This window comes from Simochromis diagramma, unplaced genomic scaffold, assembly GCF_900408965.1.
Source record: "Simochromis diagramma unplaced genomic scaffold, fSimDia1.1 OVJJ01000038.1, whole genome shotgun sequence".
NCBI classification, from domain to species: Eukaryota; Metazoa; Chordata; class Actinopteri; order Cichliformes; family Cichlidae; genus Simochromis; species Simochromis diagramma.
Window position 1 is genome coordinate 775,619 of NW_024387105.1, and position 22,539 is coordinate 798,157.

Sequence of the window (22,539 nt, forward strand, 5' to 3'; positions counted from 1 at the left end):
AAGACATGCTGTGGAAGAGAGACAGAGATTAATAGCAGATATGATTCGGTGCAGAGAGGTCTGTTAATACATAGTGAGTGAAGAAGAAACACTCAGTGCATCATGGGAATCCCCGGCAGCCTATGTCTATTGCAGCATAACTAAGGGAGGATTCAGGGTCACCTGGTCCAGCCCTAACTATATGCTTTAGCAAAAAGGAAAGTTTGAAGCCTAATCTAAAAAGTAGAGATAGTGTCTGTCTCCTGAATCCAAACTGGAAGCTGGTTCCACAGAAGAGGGGCCTGAAAACTGAAGGCTCTGCCTCCCATTCTACTTTTAAATACTCTAGGAACAACAAGTAGGCCTGCAGAGCGAGAGCGAAGTGCTCTAATAGGGTGATATGGTACTACAAGGTCATTAAGATAAGATGGGGCCTGATTATTTAAGATCTTATATGTGAGGAGCAGGATTTTGAGTTCTGGATTTAACAGGAAGCCAATGAAGGGAAGACAAAACAGGAGAAATCTGCTCTCTCTTTCTGGTCCCTGTCAGGACTCTTGCTGCAGCATTTTGGATTCGCTGAAGGCTTTTCAGGGCGTTTTTAGGACATCCTGATAATAATGAATTACAGTCGTCCAGCCTGGAAGTAATAAATGCATGAACTAGTTTTTCAGCGTCACTCTGAGACAGGATATTTCTAATTTTAGAGATGTTGCGCAAATGGAAGAAAGCAGTCTTACATATTTGTTTAATATGTGCGTTGAAGGACATGTCCTGGTCAAAAATAACTCCAAGGTTCCTCACAGCATTACTGGAGGCCAAGGTAATGCCATCCAGAATAAGAATCTGGTTAGATACCATATTTCTAAGCTTTTCAGGGCCGAGTACAATAACCAAGTTTCAAGTTTTATTGTCATAAACAGTGTAGCCACATTTATCCATAATGAAATTCTTTTGCTCGTGCTCCTCAGCTTTACATGAGCATATAGAGAGTGTGCAGTTATATTGAGAAGAAAATAACAGAAAATAGCAGTGGTAGTAATAAAATAATAATAATAATAATAATAATAATAAAAAGAAGAAGTATTAAAAAGTATTAAATATTAGAGAATTTAGTTGGTATTTACAAGTTTGTGCAAGAGTATCTCAGGTTGTACAAAGTTGTGCGATGAGCATTTACGTAGCATTTGTTGAAGTGACAGTGTACAGTGTGTAGTGGTGTGTATGGGATGTCAGCAGTTCAAAGGTCTGATGGCTTGTGGGTAAAAACTGTCCCTGTGTCTGGTAGTGCGGGTCTGGATGCTCCTGAACCGCCTGCCGGACAGCAGGAGTGTGAAAAGTCTGTGGCTGGGATCAGAGAGGATCCGCTGTGTCTTCCTCATGCAGCGCTGTCTGCAGAGATCCTGCATGGCTGCCAGTTCAGTCCTGGTGATGCACTGATCTCACCACCCTCTGCAGAGCTTTGCAGTCCAGAGCATTACAGCTGCCGTACCAGGTGGTGATGCAGCCAGTCAGAATACTTTCAATGGGGCATCGATAGAAGTTTGTAAGTATTCTGAGGTTCATGCCGAATCTTCTCAGGCGCCGCAGGAGGAAGAGCCGCTATCTTGCTGCTTTTGTGGTCACACCAACGTGGTGTGACCAGCTCAGATCCTCGCTGATGTTGATGCCCAGGAATCTGAAGCAGCTGACTCTCTCCACCTCTGCTCCTTCGATGTGGATGGGGGTGTGGCCTCCTCTCTGCAGTCTCCTGTAATCCACACAGAGCTCCTTGGTTTTGCTGACGTTAAGCAGCAGGTTGTTGTCGCGGCACCGTGGTGTCAGGGCTCTCACCTCTGCCCTGCATGCCGTCTCATCTCCATCAGAAATGCAGCCGATGATGGTGGTGTCGTCTGCAAATTTGATGATGGTGTTGGAGCTGTGTGTTGCTGTACAGTCGTGGGTGAACAGGGTGTACAGCAGGGGGCTGAGCACACATCCCTGGGGGGCACCTGTGCTGAGTGTGAGTGTGGATGAGGTGATGTCTGTCAGGAAGTCCAGGATCCAGCTGCACAGGGAGGAGCTAAAGTTCAGGTCACGGAGTTTCATAACGAGTCTGGGTGGTATGATGGTGTTGAAGGCGGAGCTATAGTCTATGAACAGCATCCGCACATATGTGTTTTTCTGGTCCAGGTGAGAGAGGGCAGCGTGAAGTGCTACTGCTATTGCATCGTTTGTAGATCTGTTGGGCCTGTAGGCAAACTGGAGCGCATCAAGTGAAGCGGGGATTAAAGATGTGATATGAGCTTTGACTATGCGCTCAAAGCACTTTATGGCAATGGAGGTGAGTGCTATTGGGCGATAGTCATTTAGGCAGAACACATTAGTTTTCTTAGGGACAGGGATGATGGTGGTCCTCTTAAAACATTTGGGACAGCAGACTGGAGCAGGGAAAGGATAAAAATGTCTGTGAAGACATCTGCCAGTTCGTGGGCTTTGAAAACACGACCTGGAGTGTTGTCTGGTCCAGGAGCTTTCAGAGTGTTTACTTTCCTGAAGTATTTACACACGACCGCCTGAGATATCTGAAGAGGGCAGCTCTCCTCTTCCAGCAAAAACTCCTGAGATATATGTTTATCAAAGCATGCATAGAAGGTGTTCAGATCATCAGGTGGAGAAGCCGTTGCCTCCCTCACTCTCCTGCTGTTTCCCTTGTAGTCTGTGATGGTCTTCAGACCGCTCCACATGCTCCTGGTGTTGGAGTAGCTGTAGCAGAGTTCCACCTTTCCTTTGTACTGTCCCTTTGGAAAGTTATCCTGGCCCTTAGTTCATCCAGTCTGTTTTCCAAGGACTGGACCTTAGCTAGGAGAATGCTGGGAAGCAGGGTGCAATGTTGTCTTTTCCTCAGCCTGACCAGAATCCCGGCTCTTTTTCCCCTTTTTCTCCAGTGTTTCTTCTTCCCAGATAGCCAAGGTGAGTCACCAGCATTCACAAAAAAGTTGGTTTGTGAAGGTCCGGATTGCGAGTTTTGTCGAATGTCCAGGAGAGTTTGTCTGCCGTAGGTGATAAAAGCATCACAGGTTGAAAATAAACTAAGAAATAACATAACTAGCATAAGAAAAACGCAGAGTTGAGGAGGACAGCGAGCGACGGCAGCCATTTGCAAGTTTGATCTGAATTAAGAAGCAGAAAGTTAGCGGCCATCCAGGTCTTTATGTCTTTAAGACATTCCTGCAGTTTAACTCATTGGTGTGTGTCATCTGGCTTCATGGACAGATAGAGCTGGGTGTCATCTGCATAGCAGTGTAAATGTATGCTATGTCTTCTGATGATGCTGCCTAAGGGAAGCATGTATAATGTAAACAGAATTGGTCCTAGCACTGAACCCTGTGGAACTCCATAATTAACCTCAGTGTGTGAAGAGGACTCTCCATTTACATGCACAAACTGGAGTCTATTAGATAGATATGATACAAACCACTGCAGCACAGTACCTGTAATACCTACAGCATGTTCTAATCGCTCTAATAGGATATTATGGTCGACAGTATCGAACGCTGCACTGAGGTCTAGCAGGACAAGCACAGAGATGAGTCCACTGTCAGAGGCCATAAGAAGATCATTTGTAACCTTCACTAAAGCTGTTTCTGTGCTGTGATGAGCTCTGAAACCTGACTGAAACTCTTCAAATAAACCATCCTGCAGATGATCTGTTAGCTGTTTGACAACTACTCTTTCAAGGATGTTTGATATGAAAGGAAGGTTGGAGATTGGCCTATAATTAGCTAAGACTGCTGGGTCTAGAGATGCTTTTTGAGTAAAGGTTTAACTACAGCCAGCTTGAAGGCCTGTGGTACATAGCTGATTATTAGAGATAGGCTGACAGGATGAGCTCATACTGTTTAGGTGGTGCTGATTGGCTGTTGTTTCCCTCATCACTTCCTGTTGAAGGAGTTGGTTGTGGCTGTGTTTCTCCTTCTGTTTAGCGAGCTCCACCTGCACCGCCGACAGACACCTGGCACACACACACACACGGTTTAACGTGTTTCTACCAATCACATGTCTCCGAGCACTCAGAGTACCTGTCAGCGTGCTTCCGCCTGGCCTCCAGGTGTTTACATTGCTCTTGCAGGCTCCTCCTCTCTTCCCTCCTCCTGCTTAGCTCCTCCTGCACCTCCTGCACATAAACCATAGACCATCATGAGCATCCACCCATCGTCTGACCTGTTCAGGGTCAGCTGACTCAGAGTGAGGTATCAGCTCCTCTTCCTCCTCACACATCAGCACACTATGGTGCTCCCTGACCTGCAGCTCTGTTTGCTGCCGGCTTTTCTCTCGGAGACACGACTCGGCCTCTGTCCTGCAGGGACTCCACTTTCTGCGTCAGCTCGGCAAGCTCCTCCCTCTTCCTGTCCACCACGCCCTCCAGCTCGTGCTGCTCATCCCTCGCTCCCTCCACCTCGTCCCTCTTCAGCTGATTGGTTTAAAGAGTCACATGGTCACTCACTTCCTGATCTCAAAACAAAAAGCACAAATATTTAAAATAAAGCAGAGCAACTGTTTTTCTGTTATAACCCGGGATCCTCCGTCAGCCGCGCCGGCCCGTCTCCATCAGGACGGGGTCCAAACTCTGGGACAGGTACAGGTGTGACCTCACCTGAGTGCTGAGAGAGTCCAGATGCCCCTGAGCCTCCACACAGTCAGACAGCAGGTCAGCGAGTCTGCACACACACACACAGCTGAAGTTTATATGGAGACACCTGACAAAATAAAACAGCCACCTCTTCACAGTAAAAACTTCCTGTCTCCTTCACAGTAAAAGCCTCCTTACGTGTCTCTGGCTGTTTGTATTTCCCTGTCGAGCTGTTGGAGCTCCTCCTCTCTGCTCCTCAGCTCCTCCTCCACCTGCCTGAGCATCTGCTCTTCCTCCTCCCTCATCCTCCTCAGCTGCTCCACCTCTTCCTGCAGCTCCCTGTGTGATGAAGATGGTGGCGATGATGAAAATATCCACCCTGATCTCTGAGGTCATGGTTGGAGCCAGGACACTTTACCTGGCACGCTGTTTGTCCTCCCCTCTGAGCCGCAGCGCAGCGGCGTCTCGCTGAGCTTCGCTGGCCTGGAGGACACACGAGGACGGAGCGGGAAGTGTCGAGGTTAGAGCGGCGAGCGCGTCATCAGTTATTAAAGAAACTGATCCAAGCTCATGTTTTTCTCTCCTTTTAGTCGTTTTGGTGATTGACCATAAAATTATTAATGAATAGTTTTGTCAATAAAACTGATCTAAAAAGATTCAGTCTCAGGGTGACGAGACGCTGAGCCTGGATCTGCTGGACGTTTCCTCCTGTTAAAAGGAGTTCGTCCTCCCCACAGTCACCAAGTGCTGCTCACAGTGAATCGTGTGATTGTTGAGCTTTTCTGTAATATTGTGGGTTCACCAGAGTATAACACACCACCGTGTGTGTGTGTGTGTGTGTGTATACCTGGACTCTGCTGGTGTGTATGCAGCTCTGAGCCTCCAGCAGTTTCCTGTCGGCCTCTCGCAGCTCCGCTCGTCTCTTCAGCAGAGTTTTCTCCACACACTCCACCTCATCACACAGCTTCATGACACTCCTGCGCGCACGCACACGCACACACGCACACACACACACACACACACACACACACACATACACACACACACACATACACACACACATCAAATAACCTGAATGAGTTTTGGTAACAGCCTGTAAAAATCAGAAACCTCAGCAGAGGTGAACATCCTGATTTCTCTGTATTTATTCGTTAATAATTTTGATGTTCACATCTTTGATTAACTGTTTCATCACTGACATCTTCCTGAGGTCCAGGATTCATTTCTGAGCCCAACACTTTGAACTTTTTAAAACTCCACCAAGCCGATGAGGATAAGATTCAAACCCACGATTAGCAGGCCATCGCCTTAACCACTCGGCCACCTCGTCCCTGCATGAGCGTGTCCCTGTGGAGGACACAGCAGGACTTCATGTAGACATAATGAGTCCATCTGCTGGATCGTCCTTTCTGCTGTCGGGGCTTCAGCTCCTCTCAGCGTTGATCCTAAACCCTGATCCCAGAGCCGTGTGTATCCATGTCTGTGTGTGTTACCTGTGCTGTCTCAGTGTGTGTCGCAGCTCTCTGGTTTCCAGTTGTAGCCTCTTCTTCTCTGCTTCACTGTGGTCACACACACACCTGCCTCCCTGCAGACACACACACACACTGTTATCAGTTCAGTATCAGACCGGCGTGAGGTTTGAAGCAGCTGAGCTACATTTAAATTTATTTTGATGATTTCAAACACGTCATCAGACTGAAGCGATTCTGTGGATTCATTTACACCCTCCAACCTAAAGAGGGCGACAGTGCACTTCAGCACAAGCTGTCACCCATATGTAACCTTCTGATTGCACACCAGCTCAAACGTTTCAGCACTGACAGCGAATCAGACAGGAAGCGGTCTACACTGCACGCCTATCACCACCTCACACGTACTTACTGTCGTCTTCCCCGCAGAGCTCTTTGTTTAGTTCACAGTGATCTGTGATGTGATGAGTAGCACTGTGCAGGAAGACTCACACTGAGTGCAGCATGCTCAAACCACCGTCCCCCATCCTCAGCACCGGTCCCAGTCCTGGTTCCAGTCCTGCTTCTCACCCGGTCCAGCTTTAGCCTGCGAGCCTCGGATGGCTCGGCCTTGGGGGATCGCAGGTCTTGGTCCCAGTGAGCGTCTCCGTCCAGCTCGTCCACAGATTCCTGAGAGGAAGTCAAACACAGCAGGCCTCCTTCTAAGCGATTAAAGGTATTCACGGAAAATCTCAGAGTCTAAAAACGGCGTAAAAACCTCAAAAGATGAAACAAAACCAAACAGAAGGTGAGAAAACCTGACGACAGCCGGACTGTCGTGTAAAAACAGCACCCCCTGGAGGTGTGTTAGTTACATCACATATAAAAGTGTTCCATTGTAGACTGTGTGTGTGTGTGTGTGTGTGTGTGTACCTCTGTGTGTGTGTGTGTGTGTGTGTGTGTGTGTGTGTGTACCTCTGTGTGTGTGTGTCTGTGTACCTCTGTGTGTGTGTGTGTGTGTGTGTGTGTGTGTGTGTCTGTGTACCTCTGTGTGTGTGTGTGTGTGTGTGTGTGTGTGTGTGTGTGTGTGTGTATACCTGTGTGTGTGTGTGTGTGTCTGTGTACCTCTGTGTGTGTGTGTGTGTGTGTGTCTGTGTACCTCTGTGTGTGTGTGTGTGTGTGTGTCTGTGTACCTCTGTGTGTGTGTGTGTGTGTGTGTGTGTGTGTGTGTGTGTCTGTGTACCTCTGTGTGTGTGTGTGTGTGTGTGTGTGTCTGTGTACCTCTGTGTGTGTGTGTGTGTGTGTGTGTGGCAGTTCTTCTGCGCAGTGTACCAGGGGCACGGAGAAAAGTTGTCGTACCATAGGCACGAGCAGTGCGTGCGTGTGTGTGTGTGTGTGTGTGCACCTGTGTGTGCACCTGTGTGTGCAGCAGCTGGTTCAGCGCTCTCAGCAGTTCGATGGTGAATTTCAGCTGTTCCACAGTCAGCTGGTCGGTGTTGTGCGTGGACCTGCTGAGCTGCTGTAACTTCCTGTTGAGGTGGCCGAGGCTCCTCTGGTGGGCGTCGCTCTGTGAGCGCAGCTGGGGCACAGAACAGGAAGTGTCAGAATGAGATTAGAGATTGTCTGACGCAATTTTGTTTTAGGGTCATGTGTTTGTTCACCTGCAGCAGTTTAAATAAAGCTCATCCAAAGATCATCCTGATGATGACCTCAAACAGACCGAGTGGAAACTCATTTACAGACAAAGGTGGATTTCAAAATAAAAGTCTTTCATCATCTGCAGAAATGAAAAAAATAACCTGGTTATGACGAAGGACGCCATAAATAAAAACTCTGTGTCAAGACGTTCAAGGAGGAAACAGATCAGACAACTGCAAGCTAACTGTTGTCTGCTCTAACAAAGCCAGCATCACCCAGGAGTCAGGACATCCTGAAGCTCGTAACTCTGAACCACCCTGACAAGGATGGGAGTCAAACCCACGTGTGCAGAGCACAAAGGACTGGCGGTTCATTGGCTTCAGCTCTCAGCCACCTCCTCCATGCCGCAAGGCGGGCTGAGATGGGCTGCTGACTGAGTGCTGAGCCTGCGGGCTGTTAGCGCAGATGTTGCAGTGCTCTCTCTCAGCATGAGCGAGCTGGTGGGTGATAGATGGACTCTACATGTCTTATATTTCACGCTGCAGCCTTGTTGTTGAAACAGTGATGAAGTTTGTGCTGCAGCTGCAGAAGATCACAGGAAACTCGCACTCTTGCAGCTCTGCAGCGTCGTGGACTCGAGACTCTCGGGTTCGGAGGACACGGCAGGTTTGGATGGGCAGTAAACAGCTGCACACATTTGAAGAGGCTCACGGTGCTGCTGAACCCGACCGCCCTCTGAGACTCCAACGGCTCCTTGAGGAAAGCTCTGCAGCTGGACAGGATATCTCCGGTCTGCCGGAGCAGGCGGGCATCGAGCACACTACCATCTGAGCTCAGACTCAGCATGAGGTGAAGCCAGAGTCCCTGTACCAGGTGGCCGAGAGGTTAAGGCGATTGACTGCTAATCCATTGTGCTCTTTACCAAATGGACCATCCCAGCCTTGCCGTAATGGTCTATTTGATTCACCTTTACTTTTATTGTTTATTTTCTTTTATTTTCACTTGCTACACACGGGACAGACATGACTGGGGAGAAAGAAAAACAGCGGAGAAGAGGGACGGGGATAAAGGGCAAAAAACAAAACCCAACAAAATAAACAGACAAAAAATACATATATCAATCACCTGGATCACCTGTTGAGAAAGAAAAAAGAAAACAAGCAAAGAAAAAAAGAGCAACATAATAAACAACATCACGATGATATATGTGAATATGACAGTAAATACTAAATATTAAACATTATTGTGCAGCACGTAAGATCAACAGAACACAGTGTGCTTTGAGGTAGGAGCCAAAAAGGGTGTAGTTTGTGGGTGTGATCACCCGTGTGTACACCTGTGAGCATGGACGCGCTTGTTTTTTTTAAAAGGTTCCTTCATGTAATGATCTGCTAGAGGGTGTGGGGGGGCCACAGCCCCGTCCTCCAGGGCATGAAGCAGGTATGGAGGAGATCAAAACTCCAGACATCCAGAGGCCCCCAGAACACAAGAGACCAAGGAAGACCAACAGAGGGGCAGCCGTGCCACTGTCCCAGTAAGAGCTGAGGAGAGTCCCAGATGAGGGCTCACTCAGCAGCCGCGGAGGAGAAGCCAGGGGGAGTTGCAGTGACGTGCCCGTGAGCTCCGCCGGCAGCCAGCCGTGCCTGAGTGACCGAGCCCCAGGCCGAGAGGCCGGGGGCACCCCACCCCCGAAGTGGCCCGAGCGAGCCCCAGGCTCCAGGCCCCGATAAGCGGCCGCCAAGGAGTGAGCCGGTGTGTACCTGGACGCCCACCCCCGGACACAAAGAACCACCAATGCACCGATGTCTGAGGGAGTCCGCCACTGGCAGGGGAAGTGGTGGTGGGGGGAGATAGGCCTCCAAACCTTGAGGGCCTGAGATGTCCCCAGAGAGGTGGCGCCTGACACCCAACCTGACATATAGACACAGACATACAGGCACACACAGATCCATGCCCCCCCGCCACCAAAACAATAAACGTGAGAGTCGTCAGCTGATGTCTTGATGTTGGAAGGAGCTGTTTTTGTGATACCCACCAGACTGTTCTGCAGGAGTCTGTGCCTCCTCTGACTCCTCTGCACCTCCTCCTCTGGCTCCTCAAAGGGCACCACCTGGTCCCGGTCCAGCCGGGCTTCCGGCCGGGCCTGCGGTCTGCTCATGTGTTCCTGGCTGTGCTTGTGAGCCATGGTGGTCCTGGTCTGCTGGATGGTCCCAGAGCGCTGATGCCAGCATCTGGGCAGTGTGAGGTTAGGCCTGACGGGACGAGAAGTCAGAGGTCAGAGGTCTGCTAGAGGAATTCATATGAAAAGCACACGAACAGCCGAGGTGGGCTGGATTTGGATCAGAACTGTGAGCTGAGAACGAAAACACGCTCACATCTTTAGATTTATTCCAGCTTTTATTTCACAATCACATCACATGGAAGTTTGTATTTATATGAACTCTTTTTGTAGTTTTATTTAGACATCATTTATTCACTTTATAGTTAACTACGTGGCTTCTTAAATGTCATTAGAGAATTATTTATTACTATTTCTGGATGCATCGTCAATCATCCAGGTAAGAAAAATCCCCCAAAGTTGAATGAGTTGCTGTTAACCACGCCCCTTTCTTCCTCCTGTCTCACCGTGGTCATGTGACCCGCTCACTCTCATGTCGCAGTGAGCTGACAGCATCATCCACGCCTCGCTGCGAGGATCAAAAGACACAAAAATCAGGACTGAAGACTCTATTGTTGTTTTTATTCCAGAGTTTATTTTTATATTTCTGACTTGATTTAAGTTTTTATTTCCTTCTCTGACGTCCTTTCTTTATGACTTATTTCTACACAACGTTGTTTTCCTCAGCAGGATGCAGACACGCTGATGTCTCCATGCTGAACTCCATAAAACTCACTCAAGCCGACGAGGATGGGATTCGAACCCACGCGTGCAGAGCACAATGGATTAGCAGTCCATCGCCTTAACCACTCGGCCACCTCGTCTGTGTGAAGCCTGTACTGTGAGTATGAAACAGCTCAGAGCGCTGTCTGAGACACGTGACGTGAGGCTGACGTCCAAATCTGAACTGCAGACATCGTGTTTGATGCTCCAGGATCAGCTGGAGAGGACGATCCAGCAGATGGACTCATTATGTCTTCATGAAGTCATGCTGTGTCCTCCACAGAGACACGCTTGTGCAGAGACGATGTGGCCAAGTGGTTAAGGCGATGGACTGCTAAGCCCATCGTCGTCGATTCAAATCCCATTCTCGTCGACTTGGTTAAGTTTTAAGGAGTTCAGCATAAAGACATCAGTGTGTCTGCAGCCTGCTGACAGTCTTTCAACACCACGTCATCCTCCATCTTCTCTTCTTTATCTCCCCCAATTCTTGCCTTTCTGCGCTCCTGGGGTTGTGTCCACTTCTTTGTTCTGCTCAACTTTGGGTTTCAGCCTCAAGGCCTGGATCCTGCCTGGGCCTCGAGCTTGCCTGAAGCCGGGCTGTTTGTAGCAAGCACAGGGATGCATCGTTTTGGGTCCACATCTCTCTAGTCTCAGACTGCAGCCCCACGAAGCCATTGTAATCAAACTTTTTGAGGTAGAAATGTATTCGTAAAGCTGATGCTGATGAAAACAACGTTGTGTAGAAATAGGTCGCAGCGGTCCTCACAGCGAGGCATGGATGATGCTGTTAGCTCGCTGCGGTGTGAGCAGGTCACATGACCACGGTGACAAAGCAGGAAGAAACACCGACCTGCTCGCCTCAGACCGGGATTCATCTTCCTGCCGCTCCTCCGCTGGACCTGAGAGCTGAGCCGGAAGTCTGTGGACGTCTTCCTGCAGACAGACGAGAGCCCTGCTTCACCTCTGTGTCTGATCTGTGGGCATCATCAGTATTACCAATATCTGATCAATACGAGCCCACGTCCAGTTACATCAGAGCAGGACTGGAGACAAGACAAGACTGTGTGTGTGTGTGTGTGTGTGTGTGTGTGTGTGTGTGTGTGTGTGTGTGTGTGTGTGTGTGTGTGTGAGTGTATGCTGGTTTGTGTTCAATTGTCAGACTCAGACTGATGTTGTTGTCTTGTTGGGGAGGTTACCTGATGAAGCGTGCAGGCTCACCTGTCTGTAAAAGCATGTATGAAACACACCTGAGCTCTGGGCTGATTTAATGAAGACGTGATCACAGGTCACATGACTCAGAGGCTGTTTAGGCTGAAATCCTGCTGCTCTGCTCTGAGTGACCTGCAGACATTCACGTACCTGTCCCAGCGGCACCTTCTGGCTTAGCTCCTCCCTCAGTTGCTGAAGCTCCACCTCCAGCTGTGCCTGGTGTCTGCTGCTTTGCACTTGTCTCTCCCTGAGAGCCTGCACCTCCATCCTGAGTGCAAACAGCTCCCCCTGCTGGACAGACATGCTCTGAAACACAGACAGACCCTCAGGCAGTCAGATGGGCGTGTTAAACAGTGACACCTGCAAAATAACACACTCACCTGTGTGTGAGACCTGGCTAAGTCCTCCAGCTGTGTGCAGTGCCTCTGAGCATCCTCCAGGTGGAGCTGCAGACTCAGATTTTCAGCCTGCAGAGTGTGTACCTGCTGCTGAGAGCAATGAGCCTGAAACACACACACACTCTTCATTTACCAGATTCATCAGTAGTTAGACTGCACATGTTCATGACCGCAGGAGGTAAAAATGAAGCCAGGGTGGAAAACCTGCGTTATCTCTGATGGCCACCAGATGGCGACACTTCCTGTTCTATAGAAGTATGAGAAACCAGCCTTCTGAACTCTGACCTCTGCCAACAGTTTGATACAAAGTCAAATTCATTCTTTACATTTTGATCATGTGACTTCAATCTGCATGCTGATTGGCTAATGACTTCTAGTTACTCGTCTTTTTAGTCAGATCCGCCCCTCCACATCACATCTGCTAGTTTGCAACCAAGATGGCGCTGGAGGAAACGTTAACCTGAGGGCTTCAGAAACCAGTGAGCCACGTGACGGCGTCAGCCTCGCTTCCTCGTGAGCATGCTTTTATTCATCGCAGCTCTTGGGTGAATAAGCCAGCAGAGGGCGTGCTGTGGGTGCAGCTGGGCCATCGACCATTAAGTAAGCATATGGATCGGCGGCACAGCAGGGGGCTCTGACACTGTCCTCTGTGAACGGACGCAGTGGACCATTTTGTATTAGCGTTCTGCCAATGTGTGCTGATTGGTCGGTTAGGACAGGATGCCATCCTTCGATGGCGCTCATCAGACAGACATCAGGAGGTTGTGGTGGCTGCAGGTGATGCTACCAGGGGGCAGCTGCTCGCCTCACACCCCAAATCAAAGTGGAAGGTACCATAAAGTGTCTTGATGCATTCTCAATCATCCAGGTAAGTAAATAAAATCCAAAAGTTGATTCTGTTCATCTGGACGTAGCGTTTTGTGGGAGAAACGTTTTGTCATCATCCAGGTGACTTTTTCTGTCTCAGCTGACTGCAGGTTTCAATCTTATAAACAGTACATTTGCATAATGACTGAAACCCACAGAAGGAACAATGGGCTGGGAGGTCAGTTCATTCATCATGATTATGCAAATTCTCATGACCATTGATCAGCAACCACTGATCAATGGCCATGAGTACCTTTCACAGACAGTTGGGGAATGGCTGCAATCACAGCATTGTAAGATGGTGACAGATGTACCCTTAGGCCCCCTCCTCGATTCAGAGATGGTCTTTCCCTTTTCACATAAATGAAAGGGAAAGACTCCGCCCTCAAACCAGCGTTCCTCCCTGTCCAGGATGTGAACATCCTCATCACTGAAAGAGTGTCCACTGGCCTGTAGGTGTAAACAGACTGCAGAATCCTGGCCTGACGAGGTGGCTCTTCTGTGTTGTAGCCAGAGGTTGTTTGGTTTCCCCGATGTATAAATCCTGCCAATCCTCCTGCACTTAACAGCGTACACTATGTTACTCTGTTTGTGTCGGGGACCCGATCCTGGACCAGTTTTTGGCGCAGCGTGTTTTGAGGTTTAAAAGCCACAGAGACCCGGTGTTTAGAAAAAATGCATCTCAGTTGCTCCGATACTCCTGACACGTACGGGATCACTACAGGTTTTCGCCTGGACAGCGGTTGTCCTTCTCTCCTGAATCTGCTGGAGCTTTCTTTAGGAGCCTTTCCAGCTTTGACAAAAGTCCAGCTGGGATAACCACATTTACTCAGGGCCTTCTTGATGTTCTTCTGCCTCCCTGGCTGCTGTGTCAGTGGGGATGGTGTTCGCTCAGTGTTGTAGCGTCCTGATGACGCCCAGTTTGTGCTCCAGTGGATGATGAGAGTCAGACCTTAAATACTGATCTGTATATGTAGGTTTACACGTCAGCTTTTAGATGTCCCCCATTACTGATGGAAATCTCACAGTCTAAGAAGGCTAACCTGCCACTTTTCATATCCTCCCTGGTGAATTTGATGTGTCGGTCCACCGAGTTAATGTGATCTGTGAAATGTGGTACGTCCTGAGATTTGATTTTCACCCAGGTGTCATCCACATACCTGAACCAATGAATTGGTGGTGTTCCAGGGTAGGATAGCAAAGCCCTGTTTTCAATTCAATTCAATTTTATTTATGCAGCGCCAAATCACAACAACAGTCGCCTCAAGGCGCTTTATATTGTACAGTAGACCCTAAAATAATAGATACAGAGAAAAACCCAACAATCATATGACCCGCTATAAGCAAGCACTTTGGCGACAGTTGGAAGGAAAAACTCCCTTTTAACAGGAAGAAACCTCCGGCAGAACCAGGCTCAGGGAGGGGCGGGGCCATCTGATGTTATTGGTTGGGGTGAGAGAAGGAAGACAGGATAAAGACATGCTGTGGAAGAGAGACAGAGGTTAATAACAAGTATGATTCAATGCAGAGAGGTCTGTTAACACATAGTGAGTGAGAAAGGTGACTGGAAAGGAAAAACTCAATGCATCATGGGAATCCCCGGCAGCCTACGTCTATTGCAGCATAACTAAGGGAGGATTCAGGGTCACCTGGTCCAGCCCTAACTATATGCTTTAGCAAAAAGGAAAGTTTGAAGCCTAATCTTGAAAGTAGAGATAGTGTCTGTCTCCTGAATCCAAACTGGAAGCTGGTTCCACAGAAGAGGGGCCTGAAAACTGAAGGCTCTCCCTCCCATTCTACTTTTAAATACTCTAGGAACAACAAGTAGGCCTGCAGTGCGAGAGCAAAGTGCTCTAATAGGGTGATATGGTACTACAAGGTCATTAAGATCTTCCACTTCTTCCATGCACAAATTGGCCACAATGGGTGAAACTGGGGAACCCATGGCACACCCATGTTTCTGTCTGTACCCACATAGCAAAATTGGTATAGCCCGGATCTGGCCCACGCAATGTGCTTACACATGGCCCACATACCGCAAAGAATGACGGCCCTTTGGTGGCCCAGATCAGGTTTGCCAGAGGTGGCCCACACATGGGCCAGCACAGGACCACCAGTGTGTCTGCAACTGGCCTTGTGCTGGCCCATGTGTGGGCCACCTCTGGAAAACCAGATGTGTAAGTTGTTTGCAGCCACAGGCCAGTTGCAGACACACTGCTGGCCCTGTCCTGGCCCAGAACAGTTTCAGCTCTGGCCCCAGATGTCAGCCTAATGTGTACCTTAATCAAGCCATGTAATAACAACATGTGCCCGAACATAATAGTGCAAAAGTAACATGACGAAACTCTGTTCAGAAACTGAATGGACTGATTTTTATATGCACTTTTCTACTCTCCCAGATTACTCAAAGTGCTCTATACAACATGCCACATTTACACACTTTCTCTAAACTGAATGCTTCCTAATTACATTCATACACATTCACACTCTTCACTGGAAGAGCCAGGGATTGAACCACTAACCTTCTGATCAGTAGGTGACTTGCTCTACCTCCTGAGCAAAAGCCACTCAGTGGTAAACATGAGTAAACCGTCACTAGGTTTTGGATAAAGTGTACACTCACAAACCAGTCAAACCTGCATTTGAAACGTTGGCTACCATAGAAGTATAGTATTGCAACATGGCATTTGGATCTTCTAACTAAAATAGAAAAACAGGAACATAAATAGTGCCATCATTGCCAGACCTGGCCCACATCTGGTTGACATACACCCTGCCATGACACCAGTCAGTCAGAAGTGCCAGCTTGATGCCGGATCCAGGCTAGACCTGTTTTCTATGGGCCTGGGCCACATAAACCAAACCACAATCGGGCCAGATGTGGCATGCCATCACATAAACAGTGCCATCTACGCCAGGCCTTATTTTGGGTCAAAGAGTTAGATGAGGATGAAACCCCAATATGGGTTCATATGGAAAGGTATGTCTCTAGCCCAGTGTCCCTGTGCTCCCTGGTCTGCGCTCCTCTACCCTTGAGCAAACATCTTTACACAAACAACCCGGTGGTATCTAATTCTTTGAAAATTTGGACTCAATTCAGATCACATTTTAAAAACAGAAACGCCCTCCTATCTGCTCCCATCTATGGAAATCACTTGTTTCCCCCAGCCCTCGGGGGAACAGCCTTTAGGGAATGGCATAGAGCTGGGGTGGAATGTGTCAGACATCTTTTTAAAAATGGTACTTTTATGTATGCTGCTCAACTGGAAAAGGACTATGGAATCTCCTCCAAGACTAATTACTTTAGATATTTCCAGGTTCGGGACTTTGTGAAAAAGTCATTCAGCCCCTCCCTCGAGCTTCCACAAAGCGGATGGATAGACGAGCTGATGGACACAGATCCGACTGCTAAGGGGACAATCTCCACGCTATATGCAAATATTCAGAATGTGGCTTCCCCCTCCCTGGACAATGTAAGAAGGAAATGGGAAGAAGAATTGGGGCTGGACATTTCAGAGGTTGACTGGGGAGGGGCTGTAGATCTAGTACACTCTGCTTCTATATGTGTGAGACACGGATTGATACAGTTCAAGGTGTTACACAGACTCCACTTGTCACGGGAGAAACTGGCAAGAATGTACCAGGGGGCCGATCCGACCTGCCCCAGATGTAAACAGGTGCCAGCCAACTTATGCCACATGTTCTGGTCTTGTTCCAGGCTGAAAGACTTTTGGGCTAACATCTTTAGAACATTCTCATTCATTTATAATAAAGATATGGAACCAATGCCTCTGACAGCCATCTTTGGTGTGGCACCGAGGGAAACTCAACTAACAGCCTCTCAGAGGAAGGCAATAGCATTCACCTCATTGTTGGCTAGGAGATTGATTCTATTCAACTGGATAAAGGCAACACCGCCATCCCATAAACGCTGGGTGGAGGAGGTGATGGCACACCTCAAATTAGAACATCTCAGATTTACTATACAGGGAAACACCAAGAAACTCTTTAAGGTCTGGCAGCCTTTCATTTCCTATTTTGAAGATGAGTTTCCGTCTACTCCATAACTGGCAACTCCCCCCCCCCCCCCCCTTTTATTTTTATTTTTATTTATTTATTTATTTTTTCTCTCTTTTCTCTGTTTGGGTATAGTTTTGTCTTACACCGTGTTGTAGGACTTGAGTTCGAGCTTTTCTGTATGAATGATATGCTTTCTGAAAACTCAATAAAAACACTTTGATTATTATTATCTACGCCAGGCCTGGCCCATATCTGGATGACATACCACTTACAATGCCAGAAGTCAGCCAGCAGTGCCGGCTTGACACCAGATCTGTCCCAGACCTGTGTGCTATGTGGGTAGTACTGACCCTTGTATGTGAAACAGGTGGAATGAAGACACAGTTCAAACACACTTGGTCGATGCTGAGAGTGGTCCTGTTGCTGAGGTTGGTGTCATCCTGTAATCTCTTACGAACTATCTCCAACGCTTCCGTGACTGGGATGGTGAAGAGAGATGTAATGTACGAGACCATGGTTTCATCTGCCTCCATGATGACATCTCTCACCTTCTCAACGAAATCCAGGGTGTTCTGGATGTGGTGTTCAGAGCTGCCTACCAACGGGTTGAGGATCGAAGCCAGAAGCTTGGAGATGTTATAGGTGACCTAGTTGATCATGCAGACAATCGGTCTTAAAGGTGCACCCTGTTTGTGTATCTTCGGTAAACCATACTGGCTTGGTGTAGCTTCCCCTGGGTGTAGCCTGTGGTATGATGTCTGGTCGATAGCCTTGTCTTGTTCTAACTGCTTCAGACAGTATATCACCCTCTTCCTGTAGCCACTTCCTGTGTCTCGTTTCAGGGGCTCATAAGTGTTTTCATCCCTGAGTAGTGACAAAATCTTCTCATGATAGTCTTTCTGGTTTAGCAATACTGTGCACCGACCCTTGTCTGCCGGAAAGATGATAATGTTGTTGTCATCACTAAGTGATGTGAGTGCCTTGCTCTCCTCCATGGTGATGTTGGATGCTGGGGGCTTTGCATTGCTGAGACAGGCCGAAACTTTCGTCCGTAGTTGCTCTGCTTCCACTTCTGCAATATTGTTGTTTCAAATTGTTGTTTCTGTGGCTGTGATCAGTTCTACTAGCGGGATTTGTCTCGGTGTGACAGCAAAATTCAGCCCTTTAGCAAGGATGTTTTTCTCTGTTTGGGTGATCTGTCTGTCAGACAAATTCTTCACCCACTTGTCCACATCCTCGGTGTCGCATCCTTCTCTCTTCTGGCCGCTGAGGACACTCTCCGTATTTTGCGGTGGTTTCCGACGTACAACAAGTAAGTCAAACTTCATTTGTTGCCTGGTCTTAGACTTCTTGTGCTGTGCTAGACGAACCTTCTCAGTGAAGTCAAAGAGTCAAAGAAGTTAAGAGTATTCTCATCTAGAAGCATTGTCAGTCTCGGTCAGATACGCTCCTCTTGAGATTTTAGCACGTTGATGGTAAAATTTGTTTGCCTCGCCTGTTCATTAAGCAGCTGATGCTATGCCTTCTGGAGGATTTTTGTGGCCTGGAAGCCTTTAACTGGAGAGCTCATTTGCAGACTTTTAGGAGTAATCCTGTTCTGTCGGCATCTGAGGCTGAATCTCAGGTGGTTCCTGTAATCCGCCATCCGCTGTTTGCTCATGCTGACGTACAAGCTTTAGGCAGTCCTTGCTCAAGTGGGTTAAAATGTCTTGATGCATCCTCAGTATCCAGGTAACTAAAAGTTGATTCTGTTCATCTGGATGTAGCGTTTTCAGTGGGAGTAACGTTTCGTCACTCATCCAGGTGATTTCTCCCACTGAAAACACTACGTCAAGATAAACAGAATCAACTTTTTGGAGTACCGTAAAGTGGCTTGTGGTGCTGTGAAGTGATGCTCACAGCAAGATATTTCACTACAATACAATCCTGTAAAAAAATCTGCAAGTGGCGCTGCATCAGCAACTCGAGCCCTTCCATCAAACCTTCCAAAGGAAAAACAGAGCCCCGCCCATTCTGGACAAGGTGGAGAGCGCCACCTACGGACTGGAGCTCTCTCGCTCCGAAGTCCCGAACACAAACATTATCATTACTAGGATGATGCCAGCGATAGACAATAATCACGGCGTTTCCCCGGTTCATCAGGTGTGTTTGTACCTGCTCCCTGAGTCCTCGCAGGTACTCCTGAAGTCCAGAGATCACCTCCTCCAGCTCCCTCTGCAGGGCCTCGTTAGCCAGAATCTGACCTGAGGACGAGAACCAGGGTCCATTTATTAACCGGATACCAATCAGAGGGCTCCAGTCAGAGTGCCGCTCTCTCATTGGTCTGATTTCTCCTCACCGTCGGTCAGCTGCTGCTCCAGCTCTTTGATCTCCTGTGTCTCCGCGGCGATGCGTGACAGCAGGTTGTCAAGGCGACCCTCAAGCTCACTCTGCATCCTGCTCATCCTGCAACAGCTCAGTGGTCACATGGGCCTGAGAGGGAAAGATGGCAGCCAATCAGAATGTTGATTTGCACCACACACACACACACACACACACACACACACACACACACACACACACACACACACAGGTGTGTGATGTCACCTGACTCTGATTATCACTGAATCTGTATTAAAACGTGAAAGTTTCAAAATAAAAAACTGTTGATCACGACCATGTCTAATTTTCACAATAAAAGATCCATGACAAATATATTGACTTTAAAAAAATAATTGCTTCAAAATAAAACTTTTAGCCAAGCTGACTTTATTTATAAAGCACTTTAAAAACAGCTATTACTAACCAAAGTGCTGAACATAGAATAAGAAAAAATATAAACACTAAAAATAAAAATACAATAACATTAAACACTGTAGAGCACCGACATCAGAAAGACAATAAAACCCAAATAAAATGAACATTTCTGTGCTGGGTTAAAAGCCAAAGCGTGCAGGTGGGTCTTCAGACCAGATTTAAAAACATGGAGTGAGGAGGCCTTTCTAATCTGTAATCAGTGCATTCCACAATTTGGGAGCCACAACTGCAAAAGCCTCCGATGTGTCCTCGGCACGTCCGACAACATCTGGTCAGCTGATCTAAGAGACTCAGAGGGGGTGTGCAGGTGCAGCAGCTCAGAGAGGCGGTGTGGGGGAGACTTTTAAGGGTTTAAAAACAAATTTTAAAAGAATTTTAAAATGAACTCTAAAATGCACAGAGAGCCAGTGTATTGAGGATAAAACAGGAGTAATATGCTCACCTCTCCACATACCAGTTAAAAGCCGTGTGGCTGCATTTTATACCAGCTGAAGACGTGACAAGGATGACTGACTAACATCAAAATACAACGAGTTACAATAATCCAGCCGAGTTGTAATAAAAGCATGGAGTACCGTTCTAAAAACCTCCTTTGACAACATGGGTTTTATTTTGGTGAGCTGAAAAAAGCTGCTCCTCTCACCTGACTGTCAAACCTTAACCTCCTGGGACCTGCGTCCACATATGTGGACATCACATTTTGGGTCATTTAGACCAAAATACTCAATTTTGCTCTACAAGGGCCTGATATCCACTGACGAGGACATTATGCTGCTACTGTTCTATCGAAATTTTAAACGAATATCCTCATATGTGGCTCTCATTTTTCTTAGAAACAAAAATTAGGTAAAAAAAAAAAAAAAAAGATCCCAATCAGCCCAAATATCAAAGAGAAATTAAAAATGCATACTGTGGAAGAGTTCGGGTCTTAGGAGGTTAAACACTGTCCATCTAAAACCCAAATTGGTGGCAGCGAGCTTTCCGTATGGTGCCAGAGGGTCCACAGGAAAGGACCGACCAGTGACACCCGGCCCTAAAGAACAAACCTCTGTTTTTGTGAAAAGTTTTATAATGAAGAGACAACCAAGCTTTCACTTTCTCAAGACAGTTATTTTGCACCTGGAATAGTCGTTTTTCTTTTTGAGGTGCATATAAACCTTTGCATCATCTGTATATAAATGGAAAATAATTTTGTGCCTTCTAAAGATAGAGCAAAGCCAAGGGAGAAAAGCAGAGGTCCAAGTATTGATCCCTGTGGTGCCCCACATGAGACTAAGCTGCCAGGAAAGACCTAGACCACTGCACAGTGTTCCAAGTGAGATAGTAAAATACTGTATCCACCGTGTCCAAGTTCAGTCTAGGAGAACCGAGACCACATGATCACCTACAGCTGTCATTAACAAGTCTTCTGTGCTATCCAGAGAGAGAAAAAGGAAGCGTGGACATAAAGTTTGATCAAACAGACGGATCCACGTTAGCTTTAGTTTTACAAAGTCAAACTCGAATGGTCAATAATATTTATATGATCTGCTGTCGCGGCTCTGTGGAGGACATCCTGTGGAGGATGAGCTAACTCCCCTGCAGCTCTGCTTCAACCCTGCACCTCCTCCTCCCCACCCTGTCCTGCCTGACACGCCCTCCTCAGAGTTTCCTCATGTGGGGGAAGAAAAGAAGCTGACAGTCTTCAGTTTGTTCCACACATATTTAATACCAAGTATGAGTTTCCTGTGGAGGTAAAGCAGGCTGTCTACTATTGAGAAGGTTGGTAGCTCAATTCCTCTGCATGTTAAAGCATCTGAAGTGCAGGTGTCCCCCAATACACCTGTGTTTGCTTCAGAAGCATCGAGGTGAATGAAGCTCAGAGTAAAACCTGCTGAAGCTGAGCACCAGGTGTAGTCCTGGGCTCAGACTTCGATAGGAAGCTTCACAGGACGCTGTGTGGTGACGACAGTAACATCAGTCATGCCTCTGATCCAAGGAAGTCTGGGAGCTCTGAAGGATTCAGACGTGGTGAAATCTTTGTCTCCTGTCCACAGATGTTTCTGTGAGTCAGAAACACCGGTTTGTCTCCTCTGCAGTGCATCATGGGACATCACAGATACCCTGTTCTGAGTATAAGGACGAGTTGTTGTTGTACTTACTGCTCTCAGATCAGTCTGGTCTGTCCTCCACGGGAGCTGCTGACCTCCTCTTCCTCCTGCTTCTCCTCTTCGTCTCTGTCACTTCACAGTAACCATATCTGCTCCTGTTTCCTCCGTTACAAACTCCTCTTCCTCTCCTCCTCTTTGAATCAACACAGGAAATCTTCCTCCCAGCCAATCACAGTCCACCTCTGTCCAACAGGGACCAGGAAAAGCTCAGTGAGCCCCACCCCTGAGATGAAACCCCTGAGGGGGAGGGGCTTTTTAAAGAGACGGCGACCTGCAGCTCTGAGTCTGTACAAGATGCATAAATAAACACATGAATAAAACCTCCGTGTAACTTTATAAAGTTAGTAAACTCAAACTGAATTCCACCTTAAAGAACATTTAATAAAAAAATATCAGCGGCTGTCACTGCTGAGCTCACGGAGCAGAGAGGGTTAAAGATCTGAGTGCTGCTGCTGCTCACAGGCTGTTAGAGGAGCTCCTCCTCCTCCCCAGAAGAGTCCTGCAGGAGGAGGCCCTTCCTTTAGGGGAAGGATCTCCTCTG

General features: G+C 47.7%; 1 protein-coding gene and 1 non-coding gene across 2 annotated transcripts; both read right to left on the reverse strand.

The window, feature by feature from the left end:
- Positions 1 to 873: 873 nt before the first annotated feature.
- Positions 874 to 22,281, reverse strand: LOC120743151 (centriolin-like). Its single transcript, XM_040046723.1, has 18 exons — positions 21,990 to 22,281; positions 19,391 to 19,524; positions 19,207 to 19,295; positions 12,148 to 12,270; positions 11,918 to 12,073; positions 11,409 to 11,491; positions 9,713 to 9,929; positions 7,457 to 7,618; positions 6,553 to 6,729; positions 6,085 to 6,176; positions 5,439 to 5,568; positions 5,010 to 5,074; positions 4,790 to 4,930; positions 4,616 to 4,679; positions 4,264 to 4,432; positions 4,041 to 4,135; positions 3,858 to 3,973; positions 874 to 3,011 (listed from the first exon to the last, which is right to left on the reverse strand). The coding sequence occupies exons 2-16, from the start codon at positions 19,494 to 19,496 to the stop codon at positions 4,074 to 4,076; spliced, it is 1,836 nt and encodes a 611-aa protein (XP_039902657.1). The 5' UTR covers positions 19,497 to 19,524; positions 21,990 to 22,281; the 3' UTR covers positions 874 to 3,011; positions 3,858 to 3,973; positions 4,041 to 4,073.
- On the reverse strand, positions 10,578 to 10,659 carry trnas-gcu. The gene has a single exon. It is a non-coding gene; the product is annotated as a tRNA-Ser (tRNA).
- Positions 22,282 to 22,539: the final 258 nt, after the last annotated feature.

What these genes read in the sequence shown, in the direction of transcription:
- LOC120743151 (XM_040046723.1), bottom strand. Translation starts at nt 19,496, where the DNA reads ATGAGCAGGATGCAGAGTGAGCTTGAGGGTCGCCTTGACAACCTGCTG. An exon ending in ACCAGCTGCTGCACACACAG is followed by an intron (nt 6,730 to 7,456) that starts GTGCACACACAG and finishes ACTTCCTCTCAG; the next exon opens with GAATCTGTGGACGAGCTGGA. An exon ending in TTGAGCATGCTGCACTCAGT is followed by an intron (nt 6,177 to 6,552) that starts GTGAGTCTTCCT and finishes GTGTGTCTGCAG; the next exon opens with GGAGGCAGGTGTGTGTGTGA.